This window comes from Papio anubis, chromosome 10 (genome assembly GCF_008728515.1).
Source record: "Papio anubis isolate 15944 chromosome 10, Panubis1.0, whole genome shotgun sequence".
In the NCBI taxonomy this organism is placed as follows: Eukaryota; Metazoa; Chordata; class Mammalia; order Primates; family Cercopithecidae; genus Papio; species Papio anubis.
The window spans coordinates 125,595,315-125,608,550 of record NC_044985.1 but is presented as its reverse complement, the minus strand read 5'-3'; the positions used below and the strand labels follow the sequence as shown (position 1 = coordinate 125,608,550).

The 13,236-nt window shown below is 54.1% G+C and overlaps 1 protein-coding gene across 4 annotated transcripts in view; it reads right to left on the bottom strand.

Annotated features, from left to right (window-relative positions):
• ATG4B (autophagy related 4B cysteine peptidase) overlaps positions 1 to 13,236 on the bottom strand; it is a 30,906-nt gene that overhangs the window by 5,698 nt on the left and 11,972 nt on the right. For 3 of the 4 annotated variants that reach the window (XR_002516381.2, XM_003908201.3, XM_009183557.4), the window contains exons 2-9: positions 11,721 to 11,822; positions 11,495 to 11,566; positions 9,194 to 9,292; positions 8,171 to 8,272; positions 7,443 to 7,515; positions 3,923 to 4,002; positions 1,661 to 1,854; positions 286 to 364 (exon numbers count right to left, since the gene is read on the bottom strand). Coding sequence is in view for 3 of the 4 variants with exons in the window: in XM_003908201.3 (XP_003908250.1) it covers positions 286 to 364; positions 1,661 to 1,854; positions 3,923 to 4,002; positions 7,443 to 7,515; positions 8,171 to 8,272; positions 9,194 to 9,292; positions 11,495 to 11,566; positions 11,721 to 11,822 (801 nt within the window). In the remaining variant the exon portion in view is untranslated. The remainder of the gene's footprint in view (positions 1 to 285; positions 365 to 1,660; positions 1,855 to 3,922; positions 4,003 to 7,442; positions 7,516 to 8,170; positions 8,273 to 9,193; positions 9,293 to 11,494; positions 11,567 to 11,720; positions 11,823 to 13,236) is intronic. The other variant, XM_009183556.3, reaches the window with a different exon arrangement.

Sequence of the window (13,236 nt, the reverse complement as noted above, 5' to 3'; positions counted from 1 at the left end):
CCAGCAGAGGAAAGGGACAGAGGTGGCCGCGTTTCAGACCCACTGTACCCACATCATGCTGAGAAGCAGCGGGCAGGAGGAGGGGAGGGAGCAGAGGGCATGGGACCATCAGGGAACGGGGTACGCAGGAGGCTGCCAGCAGCCAGGCTGCATGTGAACCCCCCCGCTCAGAGCATGCTGCTTTTCTACTGGTGGCCTCAAGTGACCACCTGGCGTGTGGGACCTGCTCACAGAATGCCCTTAAAGGGCACAGGCCCACAGGGACACGGTGGGAACCCGACTCACCAACGTAGCCGATGAAGTAGTGGGCGCTGTTGGGCTTCCCTCCGATGACGCCCAGGGACTGGGGCATCATGAAGCAGTGCTGTGGAGGGGCGGGAAGCTGAGCACAGGTCCCAGGCGGGAGCAGACGGTCCCCCCACCCACTGCCATAGGGGGCCCAAGGGCCTGCTGAGACCCAACTGGGTGACACAAGAGGGGACAGGAGGGGACATGGTCCCGAAGAACTTACTGTCCAGGAAAGACCACAGGACATCCTACAGGCGCAAGAAACCCAATCTGCAGGCTCGGCTCAGGGAAGCTTCATGTCGGAGGTGGGCTTTGGGGAGGCTGGGAGTGAGGGGGGCTGGCAGGAGATGTGAGCAGGGGTGGGGGAGGCGGCCCTGCTGAGTGCTTTGACCTGACAGGGCAGAAGCGATGGAGATGGGGCCCACGTGCGGGGGCAGCAGGGACACAACACGGTGGGCAGAAGGCTGGAGGGAGGGGCCAAGTTCAGACAACTGAATAATTTTAACAGAAAGCTACATTTCAGTTCCATACAAATGTGACTCCTTAGTCTAAAATTTGAGTTAACTGAAGAAAGGATGGTTTTCCCTTCTGCTTTTTTTTTTTTTTTGGGATGGAGTCTCACTCTGTCACCCAGGATGGAGTGCAATGGCACAATCTCGGGTCACTGCAAGCTCTGCCTCTCGGGTTCAAGCGATTCTCCTGCCTCAGCCTCCTGAGTAGCTAGGACTACAGGTGTGTGCCAGCACGCCCAGCTGATTTTTGTGTTTTTAGTAGAGATGGGGTTTCACCATGTTGGCCAGGTTGGTCTCGAACTCTTGACCTCGTGATCTGCACGCTTCGGCCTCCCAAAGTGCTGAGATTACAAGCATGAGCCACCGGGCCTGGCCCGCTTTTACTTTCATGACATGGGGGAGCCTGTGGCTGGAGTTCCTCACAGAGCCCTGCCCATCCCCAAGCCCAGCCCACAAGTCTCTTCACCACAGGCCAACCCACCCTCCAAAGGGAGCTCAGGCCAAGAGGGCTGTGGGGGAGTGGGGCGGGCATGCCTAGGGCACAGTGGAGACCTGGGAGGGGCAGGGTTCCCTGTCAGGCCAAGGAGTGGCACCTGGTTCCGGGGACCCCCTACAACAAGTGCCTCATGCTTTCATTCTCGACATTCGCCTTGACACTTGTAGAAGTAGAGCAGCATGTCTCCCGACGGACGTGCCTCACGCCCACCCACCCCTTGGGAAATGGTGTAAACCGTGGTCGTTTACCCCTCCCCCGAGAGCTGGCTGCACAAACGGCCACATGACGATGACACACTGAAAGGGACTGAAAACTGGGAGAAGGGGACGGGGACCCAGGGCAAGCGCCGCACGGCAAGACCCACCTTCAGCGTCTCCACGTAGGCCTCGTTGATGTCCGTGAGCCCCAGGCGCAGGGGAATGAGAAGCACCAAGGGTCTCCACGGCGATGGCCTGTTGGTGACCTCAGCCCCGGCAGGGAATCCGTTGCAGTGCCGGTCGGAATCTGCAGGAAACGCAGTGGCTCCTGCACAGGGAACGCTGGTCCTGCACAACCTTCCTAGAAAGGGAGACATGCTTTCACTAACCAAGCACAGCTGTGCAAAAGTGCTCCCACAAGCAAGCAAGCAAATTATGATCGTGTAACAGAAAAAGGGCATTACAAAGCCAGGTACTTACACTGAAATTCAAACTTGGAAAATATAGAAAAGCATAAGAAAATTTTTTCATAATCTTGCCACCAAGAGAAAAAAGACATATTTTCTATGCATACTTAATTTGTTTTATTGTGAAATAAAGCACACACACAGAACAGTACGAGAAAAAGCCATGTGCACTTCAGAGGAAAATCACAGAAATGAAAGTGCCCGCAGCCCGCCAGCCCATACCTGCCCGCCAGCCTGTACCCGCGCAGCCAGTCAGCCCGCACCCGTGCAGCCCACCAGCCCGTACCCACCCACCAGCCTGCACCCGCCCGCCAGCCCGTACCCGCCCGCCAGCCCGTACCCGCCCACCAGCCCGTACCCGCCCGCCAGCCTGTACCCACGCAGCCCACCAGCCTGGCTAGTGCCAGCACAGCTGGAACCCGCTCCCTCCGGGCCTCCTCAGCAACCTCTTTCCTTGCTCCCACCCCTTCCACCTACACACACCCGTGAGTCCGGAGGACTCATCAACTGGAGGGTGAAGTGATGGGGAAGACACTCCAGGAGCACGGAGCATGCCCGGCGCCTGGACTGAGGTTTCTCAGCACCACTCCCCACTCAGAGGAGCCAGACTGATTCCAGGGCTAGGCAGGAAACGTTCAGAGGCACCTGCAGCATCTGCTTAACCCAGAAAAACGCCACAACACAGCAAAAGACATCGCCAGACTGAGGTGGCCACTGGCCAAAGGTGGGACCATCAAGCATCCAAAAGATGGGCAGTGACAGGCGGCACACTGCACATTCAGTGAAGACGGACAGTGACACGCGGCACACTGCATCAAACAGAGAGGCAGGGAAGGGGTGCGTCTGTGACCCAGCACACACCTGTGCGGTGACCTGGCACACCCAGTCACAGGGCAGGACCCACTCCCGCTGTGAATCTGTGCACAGTTAGGGCTGTGACTCTGAATGAGGTCTTTCTCTTCTTTTTTTTTGAGACGGAGTCTCACTCTGTCGCCAGGCTGGAGTGCAATGGCGTGATCAAGGCTCACTGCAACCTCCGCCTCCCAGGTTCAAGCGATTCTTCTGCCTCAGCTTCCCGAGTAGCTGGGACTATAGGCGCGTACCACCATGCCCGGCTAGTTTTTTTATTTTTAATAGAGACGGGGTTTTGCCATGTTGGCCAGGTTGGTCTCGAACTCCTGACCTCATGATCCACCCGCCTGAGCCTCCCAAGGTGCTGGGATTACAGGCATGAGCCACCGCGCCCGGCCTAAATGAGCTCTTTCTTAAGGAAAACTGGATTCAAGGCAATAGTGTACCTGTAGAACTTCAATAAAATTGGAATTGAGGGCGTTTTGAGAAGTTCCTTGGGAAAAAGGTGGCCCTGAGTAAAAGAAGGTGGTGAGGCATTTTTAAGAGTTCTCAGCTTGGCTACATCATGGAAGGTGGAACATGAATTTGGAACTCACTCAATGAGCCCATTTGTTAAAACTGAGCCACAGTTTTCCTCCTAGAGGTAAACGCTGCCATGCCTAGATTCCTTCAGGGTTGCAGCAGACCTTTCTTCCAGAAAGCTGAGAGCTCTGCCTTCACGACACGCCTTTCGAGATGGTACAGCCAGAGGGCTGCTGCATCTCTGTGGCACATCAAGGCACGCAACAGAACTTCACCAGAATTCCCACACGAGGGCGCCTAAGTACAGCACGCCTTCACAAATGATTTGTAACCAAGACACAAAACATGACGTGAGATACCCAGTCTCGGCCTCCAGAGAGCCTGGGCGCTCCTCTCTTGGTATGACCACCAGGAGAGGACAGCGGGGCCACTGTGCATCTGGCTTGGCATGCAGGCCCCACGGAGCTCCAGCACGGCACGGGGCAACTGACAACACTCGCCGAGGCTCCTGTGGAGACTCAGGTGAGGAACTGCACGTGCTGCCCATAATTTCAACTTTCTTGTCCACAGAAACCCTGAGCCACTTACTGATTTCCTCCATCACAACGGTGTTGTCCATTGCTATGTGGACTGCCAAGGAGCTCCACGTGTCGAAGACAGCAAGCTTCCTACAGAGAGCAGGAGAATGACCATAAGCTTTTGTACAATTCAAAGACGTCTCATCTTTGCAGTGACAGCTGTGGGAAGCAGTGTTCGCGTTAGAGGTGCTTCTTGGATGAGAAGGGCCAAGGTTCCTAAAGTCCGGGGCATAGCCAATGCCACAGACAGGAAGAAAGCCCAGAGTAAATCTGCTTCTTCTCGCCTGAGGCCCAGGGGGCCTGCCCTTGCCCCAGTCTCCACAGAGAGCACACGCAAGAGGGTTTTGAGCAGCCTGGTTTCCTGGTCTCACTGGCACAGAGGCAAGAACTAGAACATGAACCCAGCTCTGAGACACTGTGAGTTTTGCCAACTTTGAGGAAGGCCTCCCAGCACCTTCACGCTCTGCTCCACTCTCCCCTCCACCAAACACGCTGAGCTGACAACCAAGGAACCTGAGTCCTTGCAGAGAAACCTGCAGCTTAGTGGGGAGCATGACTGTGCACACCAGTGAGGAGGAACCGTGGCCGCAGGAAGAGCAGATTCTGCAGCCAAAAGTCTAACGGGACTCTGATCTCCTCTCGGGTCTGGTGGAGGTGGGGTCAGAGGACCTCAACAAAAGGTAAAACAACAGAAAAGCCCCCGAGGCAACAAGGCCCTGGTGCTCCTGGGAGCAGAATGGAAGACCTGTGGAGGGGAGTTGGGTGGGGTGGAGCACGGGACTGGGATGGCCACACAGGTCCTCCCAATGCTCAAGCCCAAAGGGGACACTGGGAGGACAGTCTGACCCCCACCCCCGACTCCACCACCTCCCTCCTCCCATCTCCAGCCCAGCTGCAGTGCAGAAGATGGGAGGACAGCTTGCTTCCCCGCCCCACCCCCACACCACCTTCCTCCTCCCACCTCTGGCCCAGCTGCAGCGCTGAAGATGCATCCACACACAAGGGACACAGCTGCACTGGCAAAGCTGACCTGGCGAAGGGCAAACAAGGAAGCAGCAGCCACGTGGGCCGGTGGTTGGCATTGCAGAGAAGAGTAACGCAGGAATGGGGAGTGGCGCTACTAACGTAGCTACCCCTGGGTGCCAAAGGGTACCTGCGCAGACATGGGGCGCAACCCAGGCAGGTGTGGGGGGAGCAGGGTCCAAGTGCCAGGGACCACACGTGCAAAGGCCCCGAGGCTGGTGTGTCCCCGGAGCACAAGGTGTTATGCCAGGGAGGTGGGGTAGAGCACCCCGCCTGAGTCAGCAGCGAAGTGCCAGGGCGGTTCAGGGCAGAGCAGTGGCCAATGTGTCTGATGCAGATGACTCTGCTGTTATTTGCTAAAGAGACTCTAGGATGACAAAGAGAGAAGGAAGATCAACAAGAAGGAAGAAGATGGGGCTTGGACCAGCACAGGGAGTTAAAGAATGAACACTGGTCAGAGTCTGGACATATTTTGAATGGGCCCATTGAAAGAAAGAGGAACTGGCCGGGTTTGGTGACTCACGCCTGTAATCCCAGCACTCTGGGAGGACGAGGCGGGTGGACCACAAGGTCAGGAGTTCAAGACCAGCCTGGCTAACATGGTGAAATCCCATCTCTACTAAAAATACAAAAATTAGCTGGGCATTGTGGTGCATGCCTGTAATTCCAGCTACTTGGGAGGCTAAGGCAGGAGAACTGCCTGAACCGGGACCCAGGAGGCGGAGGTAGCAGTGAGCCCAAGATCGCGCCACTGCACTCCAGCCTGGGCTACAGAGCTATCCTCTGTCTCGAAATAAAAAAAAAAAAAAAAGAAAGAGGAGTCCTGGCCAGGTGCGGTGGCTCATGCCTGTAATCCTAGTACTTCGGGATGCTGAAGCAGGAGAATCACTTGAACCCAGGAGGCAGAGGTTGCAGTGAGCTGAGATCACACCACTGCACTCCAGCCTGGCAACAGAGCGAGACTCCATCTCAAAAAGAAAGAGGGGTCTAGAACAATCCCAGATTTTGGTTTGAACACCTGAAGGACCACTGTGGGAGAAGCAGGCTGGGGCCAGCACGAGCTCTGGCTGTCAGGTCACCATGCACCACAGACACCCAGGTGGAAATGCAGAATAAGCAGCTGGACCTGAGCCTGGAGTCCAGGGACAAATCAGCCCTGCAGGTGTAACTGTGGAAGCCGTCTGTGTGCTTGGGTGCAGCAGCACTTGCAGGTTGGGGAGGATCATCCAGCAACAGGGGCGGGAGCTGGTGGGGAGCGGGCAGGGGACCAGGAGAAACAGTGAGCATGGTGAGTGGCCTGGTGTTTCCAGAGAAACAGCACTGACTTGATGGGGCCACTCCAGGCAGCAGCAAGAGGAAGTGTGAGTGGGGGTATAGTGGGGCCTGGGGAGCTGCTGGACAGAGGACTCTGAAGGGCACGCAGTGGGGACTTAGCAGGTGCCACGCCAAACACAGGGCGGGCCCAGGAGACGGAGGAGCAGACTGGTGACGTGGGATGTGGGAGAGATGGACTTGTGCAGGACCCCAAAGAACCTGACAGAAAAGCTGGGTGGAGGCAGTGACTGCCGTGCTGAGGAGCAAGCTGTGGGTGAGGGGAGACAGGGCCATTTCAGGAACGTGGAATGTGGGGTGCCTGGGGACCTCGAGTGGGATACAGAACAGGCAGATGCAGGAGGAGAGGCTTCAAGCGAGCCATGGCTGAAGACAGGCTGGGGAGACGCTGGCCCTTGGACCAGTAGGGAGGAGACCCTGAGGGGGCAGGTCCTGGAGGAACTGGCCAGAGCCTCCCCAAAAATGCTGGGATGCCGGGACACCTGGAATCAGACCAAATGACCCCGGATGGATCAAGAGGAATGAAGAGTGGACACAAAGCTGAAACCACAGGCAAGTTTCTGGAACTGCCAGGAGGGCCATCTCAGAGGAATCTGGGGGGCGGGAGCGGGGAAGCCGCAGAGGGAAGCATGCAATGGGGCCGAGTGAGGCGCGAGAGGAAGCAGGTGCGGAGCAGGTGCAGAGAGCACTTTCAGACGCTCATGTGCATGGGAAGGCGAGCGAGGCTACAGGGAGTCTCCGCGGCTGCAGGGAGTCTCCGGGTAACGTGAGAAAGGCAGGTGGCAAGGCCCGCAGAGGGCAGCCTCCAACAAGCCCGCAGAGGTGGAAGGGCCCGGCACCTGCACAGATGGCTGCAGACCAGCTTCAGCTGCCCACCAGCTTCAGCAGCCCACCCCATCAGAAGCCACCATTACAGGTGGATCCATGCAGCAGACAAAGAGCAAGGGTCCAATCTGCCAGCCAGGATCTGGACTATGGTGTTCATTTGATTAGAAAACATAAATTCCCATTCACAAGACCACTTGGCATAGTCACCTCTGGGCAACCTTCCGAGAGCCCTGAAGTAAATAATTAGAGACCCCTTATTTCCTGTAGCCATAAAAACTCAAGGAGAATTTAACCCCCAGGGAACATCCCTGCTGCCCCGTGCCCGGCAATGGAAGTTCAGTACATACTTGAGGACCTGGGCGACAGTGTTCGGCCCGTACCACTGGCCTATGGACTTGCCTTCGCCAACTCCCATTTGCGCTGCAGGGAACAGATCCAGATTAGCAACACACACCCGCCCCGACCATCCCAATGCCCCCAGCCCTGACCTCTGGTGGCACGTGGTGCCAGGAGACATCACAGGAAGGCCTGGACAGCACCCTACCCAGCCTCAGATGGAAGCATGCCCCAACAAGATTGGGGGAGGCGCAAAGGGACAAACAAGGTCTCGGGGACTGTCCTTCGCTATGAACTTAGAAAAGGGGAGAAGCCGGAAATGAAGGGACCACTTCCTTCTGGAAGTGAAAACACAGGCTCAAAAGCCGGCCTTGCCTGCAAGAAAGGCCAGCTCCTCTTTCCTCGCTCCACGCCAATCTGAGCATTCACATTCACTGATGGGGTGAGGCCAATTTCCCCAGGCTGTGCCGAGCACCAGGCACTGCAAGCCACATGGACAGCCGGAAGGCCAAGGCCCAGGGTCTGGGCCGGGGTGGGACGGGGGTGACGTGGGATGCCACGGGGGTGATGTGACAGCAGTGCACAGGCCGTCAGAGGCAGTGTTTACAGGTTTACAGCCTCTTGCTCCACATCCCACAACACCAGAAAATCTCTTACGGGAAACCGACCACTCCACCGACCACTCCACCCTCTCCAAACAGCCCGGGAGGGGGGCCTGGCACAATCTGCAGCCTCCCACCTATCTGGTGAATGGAGTAGTAACTGTCTTTCCTGTCGATGAACGCGTTGAGGACGCTGAAGTAGCTGTCTGGCTGCCTCTTCCTTTGTGTCCACCTCCAATCTATTGGAAAAAAAATTACAGGTATGCTCTACCGTAAATATGAGAAACAAGAAACAAGTCTTCACTTTCACTCAAGATACAGATGGTATCCAAACCTTTTTCAGAATCTCTTTTTTTTTTTTTGGAAACAGAGTCTCGCTGTCTCACCCAGGCTGGAGTGCAGCGGTGCAATCTCGGCTCACTGTAACCTCCGCCTCCCGGGTTCAAGCGATTCTCCTGCCTCAGCCTCCCAAGTAGCTGGGACCATAGGCGTGTGCCACCACGCCTAGCTCATTTTTGTATTTTTAGTAGAGATGGGGTTTCACCATGCTGGCCAGGATGGTCTTGATCTCCTGACCTTGGATCACAAGGTCACCCGTCTCGGCAAAAAAGAGTATTGGGATTACAGGCGTGAGCCACCATGCCCGACCAGAATCTTTTAAAAGTAAAAACCCATGTTCTCCAGGATTTCAAATACATATATGCCAAGTTATCAAAACAAATCTGTACAGAAAACAGTTTCAGCAATTTAAAACATTTATCAGCATTCATCTTTTTTTTCCAGATAGGGTCTAACTCTGTTGCAGAGGCTGGAGTGCAGTGGCGCAATCTCAGCTCACTGCAGCCTCCATCTCCCGGGTTCCAGCAATTCTCCGTATCAGTCTCCTGAGTAGCTGGGACTACAGGCAGGAGCCACCACGCCTGGCTAATTTTTATATTTTTTGTAGAGACGGGGTCTTGCCATGTTGCCCAGGCTGATTTATCAGCATTCTTTAAAGTCAGTTTTTTAAATCAATAAAAACAAGTGGCTCATTATTCAAGAAAACCTCAATTTCTACTTTGTGTTTTACCTGTGACCTGCTCTAAAAAGCCCTGACCCCACAGTCCCCTTTGCTTCCTGAGAACACCGGGCCATGCGCCCTCCCCAAGGCTGTGACTCACCTCGGCCTAGGTGCCGGCACACCAGGGCTTGGGCAAAGATCATCTGTCCACACCGCAGCATGCAGCCCCAGCCTGTGTCCGAGGTGGGGCCTGTCCCCCCTGTCATGGCAGACAGAGAGAAGTGCTCATGGCCAGATGGCCCCACAGGCCACGAGCCCACTGGCAGGAGGCAGCGGGTCAGTCCCACACCACAGGCACCGACTCCCTCATCCATCAGCTCCACTTGGGGCAAAACACACCTCTTAGGACTCAGTAACGCCAAGGGCCACATTTACTGGAGAGTGAAATGTCCCGACAACCTCCTCAAAATGGGCAAAACACATGAACAAGTCAGTCACGGAGCAAAAAGAAGGTCTGACAAACATATGAAGACACTGACCCCCATAAGTCATCCAGAAAATGCAAAGTTAAACAAGACAAGTCATTTTCCAATTACCAGAAAGGCAGAAATTCAAAGGTTTGATGACAACCAGTGCTGCCGAGAGCACCGGAAGGGCCACAAGCGCGGCAACTCAGCCCTTCCAGCACCGGTGCCTGGGCCCTTCCCTCACAGCCACTCCCTGGGGCCCAGAAAGATGAACAACATGCACCATGGAACCGCGCGGCATGTGACAGGCACGTGGGAAACACTGCCAGTCCATAGCAGGGGTCCAGTGGAATGCCACCGCATAGCAGTGACAACAGAGAGGGCCACCTGTGTGGCAGGCAAGAGGCTGGCCGGTGGCTGCACACCACAGTGAGAAGCAGAGATTCAGGGGTGAGACCACAAGGTTCGCCCTGTGCCCACCTTTGGGCTTCCGGCAGCTTCTCCACGCACTGGCAAGGACGATAAACCCTGTGTCTTGGGGTAGTGGTGGCTGTCACCCACCGACAACCCAATCAGCAGTGCCCATGATCACCTTCGCTCTACTGCTGATAAAAACTTATCTCAGAGCCAGGCGTGCTGGTGTGCACCTGTAGTCCCAGACACTCAGGAGGCTGAGGGAGAATTGCTTGAGCCCAGGAGTTCAAGTCCAGCCTGGGCAACATGGCGAAACTCCATCTATTAAAAAAATGAATTAATAATTTTAAAAAATCATCTCTGTGGGGCTAAGAAGGAAACACACCACACTTGACCTTCAGGACTGCAATAGGGCTGCTTCATCTGCAGGGTTCATCCCCAGCTTCTACCTCCTCCACAGGGCCTCTGCCAAACCAGAAAGGCTTCGCTCCAGTCCTGTTCTCCTTCCCAGCACGCAGCAGGGTGGCTGTGAAGGAGATGGAGGCTGGGGACAAACCTGCATCCAAGGCCGCCCAGAGAGCAAGTGCAGCTGCAAAACAAGCCCTTGTGGAATGAGCAGCTATTCCCAGGGCACATCTGATAAGGTGTGTCATTAAAATATATCATTAAATATCAATATTCCCAGGGCACATCTGACAAGGTGTGTCATTAAAATATATCACTAAATATCAATATTCCCAGGGTACATCTGACAAGGTGTGTCATTAAATATCAACCTAAGGAGACACTGTCGTATGTCCCTAAGCGTCAGTGTTCTCCAACGTCAAGCCACTGTGGCTATTTGACTTCCACCTCACTTCAGGATAAAGAATGAAACTACCCCTAGAAGAGGGACCAAACCCTGACCTGGCACTGAGGAAGCGTGACGCCAGCCCAGCCCTCACCTCCGGCCTCAGTTCTCCGCTGGTGAGAGCAAGGCTGAGAACCAGTCCCCATCTCCTTCCAGCTCCAGGGCATACAACACTGATGAATGGCTTTTAACAGAACGTACTTTAGCGTTACATAAAAACATGTCACATTCACCTGGCCCTTCAAATCTCCCCACAGGTAAGTGTGGAAAATACTAAAAAAGACGAGGGCTACAGAGAATGGCTTCCAAACATTCTGGACCTAAGTAAGAAACACGTTGCAGAGCTGTGACCCAGAACACACATTCAAATACGCAACTAAAACTAAAATCCCTGAAGCAACATGCTGCCTGCCCACGGCGGACACACAGTTTTCTATGCCATTCCGTCCTACATTTAAAACAATGTTGGTCGTGACTCATGATACTGACTTCCAGCTGCAGGAATAAATTGTGATTTGCAGTTGAAAATACACTGGCCTGGAGTCAGGCCGTGGATTCTAGCTCTGCCACTACTACAAGGGAGGCCGCGGCCAATTCATTTAACCAGGATTGCTGTGAAGATTCAAATGAAGTACGTGGCATACTGAAGTCAAATCTACAAGCGTAAGTTTTCCTCTTTCCTAAAAACATGTATATTTTGTCCCGTGTTGTAATAAAACAGAGTACTTACCAATGGCTGGAAAGTTTTTCCTGTATGTAAACCAAAGTCTAGATGCCACATCAGACAAGATCTCGTCCTTTTCTAGAGGTTGTTTAAAAGAAAAAAAACACACACACACACAACGCCTTAAGTTTGCAAGTCACATGTTATGGCAGAGTTAGCAGAGAACAATGATCACAAAATGCTTCTGCAGGCCAAGCGGTCAGACCAGGGTGGGCTCCAGTACAGCCGATACCTGTGAAAATGCTGTATTTTCTACCCAGTATCCAAACGGGCTCTGAGGTCTCCGGAAAATCTTCATACTCGGCAAACCGGAGAGTGTCGTAGGTCAGAGTGGCTGTTGAAACCAAAGACAATTATCAGACATTTATAATTTCATAAACTAGTATCAAAAGTACCATTTATAGCACTTCTTTTTTTTTTTTGAGACTGAGTCTGGCTCTGTCGCCCAGGCTGGAGTGCGGTGGCCGGATCTCAGCTCACTGCAAGCTCCGCCTCCCGGGTTCACACCATTCTCCTGCCTCAGCCTCCCGAGTAGCTGGGACCACAGGCACCCGCCACTTCGCCCGTCTAGTTTTTTTTTTTGTATTTTTTAGTAGAGACGGGGTTTCACCGTGTTAGCCAGGATGGTCTCGATCTCCTGACCTCGTGATCCGCCCGTCTCGGCCTCCCAAAGTGCTGGGATTACAGGCTTGAGCCACCGCGCCCGGCCCTATAGCACTTCTGTGCTGAAGAGAACAATCGTACATTCTTGCAACAGCAGCACACCGTCTCGTATTTCGGGCGTACCAAGACACCCACCATGGATGGAGTAAACTCTTGGGAAAGTGCAGAAGGCCCTGCTGGGCAGCTGCTCCGCTAAGGTACGGGGACAGGGAGGTGGGGCCAGCATGCTACTCCCTGAGCCTTTCATATTCTGAGCCACTGAGTCAGTGTCTAACAGCTGACACGAGGGTGAGGCCAAGCTAGGGGCCAACCTGAGGGGCAAGAAAGCAAAAAAATAAAATAAAAAGCCACCCGATTTGAGCACTTACTTTAGACTTAAAACATGTTTAAAACGTAAAGGACAAAAATAAAATGAAACCACCCCCTTCATCTTTGCTCACAAGGGAAGCCACAGAAGAAACAGAACAAGGAGTCATTTTTCATGGCCATCCTAAGGTTTACCAAATGGCACCTTGTCAGCATGTTCAGAGTCACTGTGATGAAGGCACATGCTCTGGGGCAAGAAACACTGAGCTGCTGGGAAGACTAGGGGTTCTGGTCTACCCCAATTTCCTGGTTAGGAGCAGGTGCTGGAGAAGAATGCGGTGCTACTCCTAGGTAGGAAGTCCACCCCTGGACACTGAGAGATCGAACTCTCTGCCAAGTCCCCAGAGGTACCTGGGTACAAAGAGCCTAGTAATCAAGGACTGAACCTGTTTTCATTCCAACAATGCTACCAGAAAAGCACTGCCACCACTTCCATGTGGCAAGACCCCCACTTTCTTTTTTTTTTTTTTTTTGAGATGGAGTCTTGCTCTGTCACCCAGGCTGGAGTGCAGTGGCATCAGTGATCTCCGCTCACTGCAAACTCTGCCTCCAGGGTTCACGCCATTCTCCTGCCTCAGCCTCCCGAGTAGCTGGAACCACAGGCACCCGCCACCACGCCCGGCTAATTTTTTGTATTTTTAGTAGAGACGGGGTTTCACCATGTTAGCCAGAATGGTCTCGATCTTCTGACCTATGGATCTGCCCACCTCGGCCTCCCA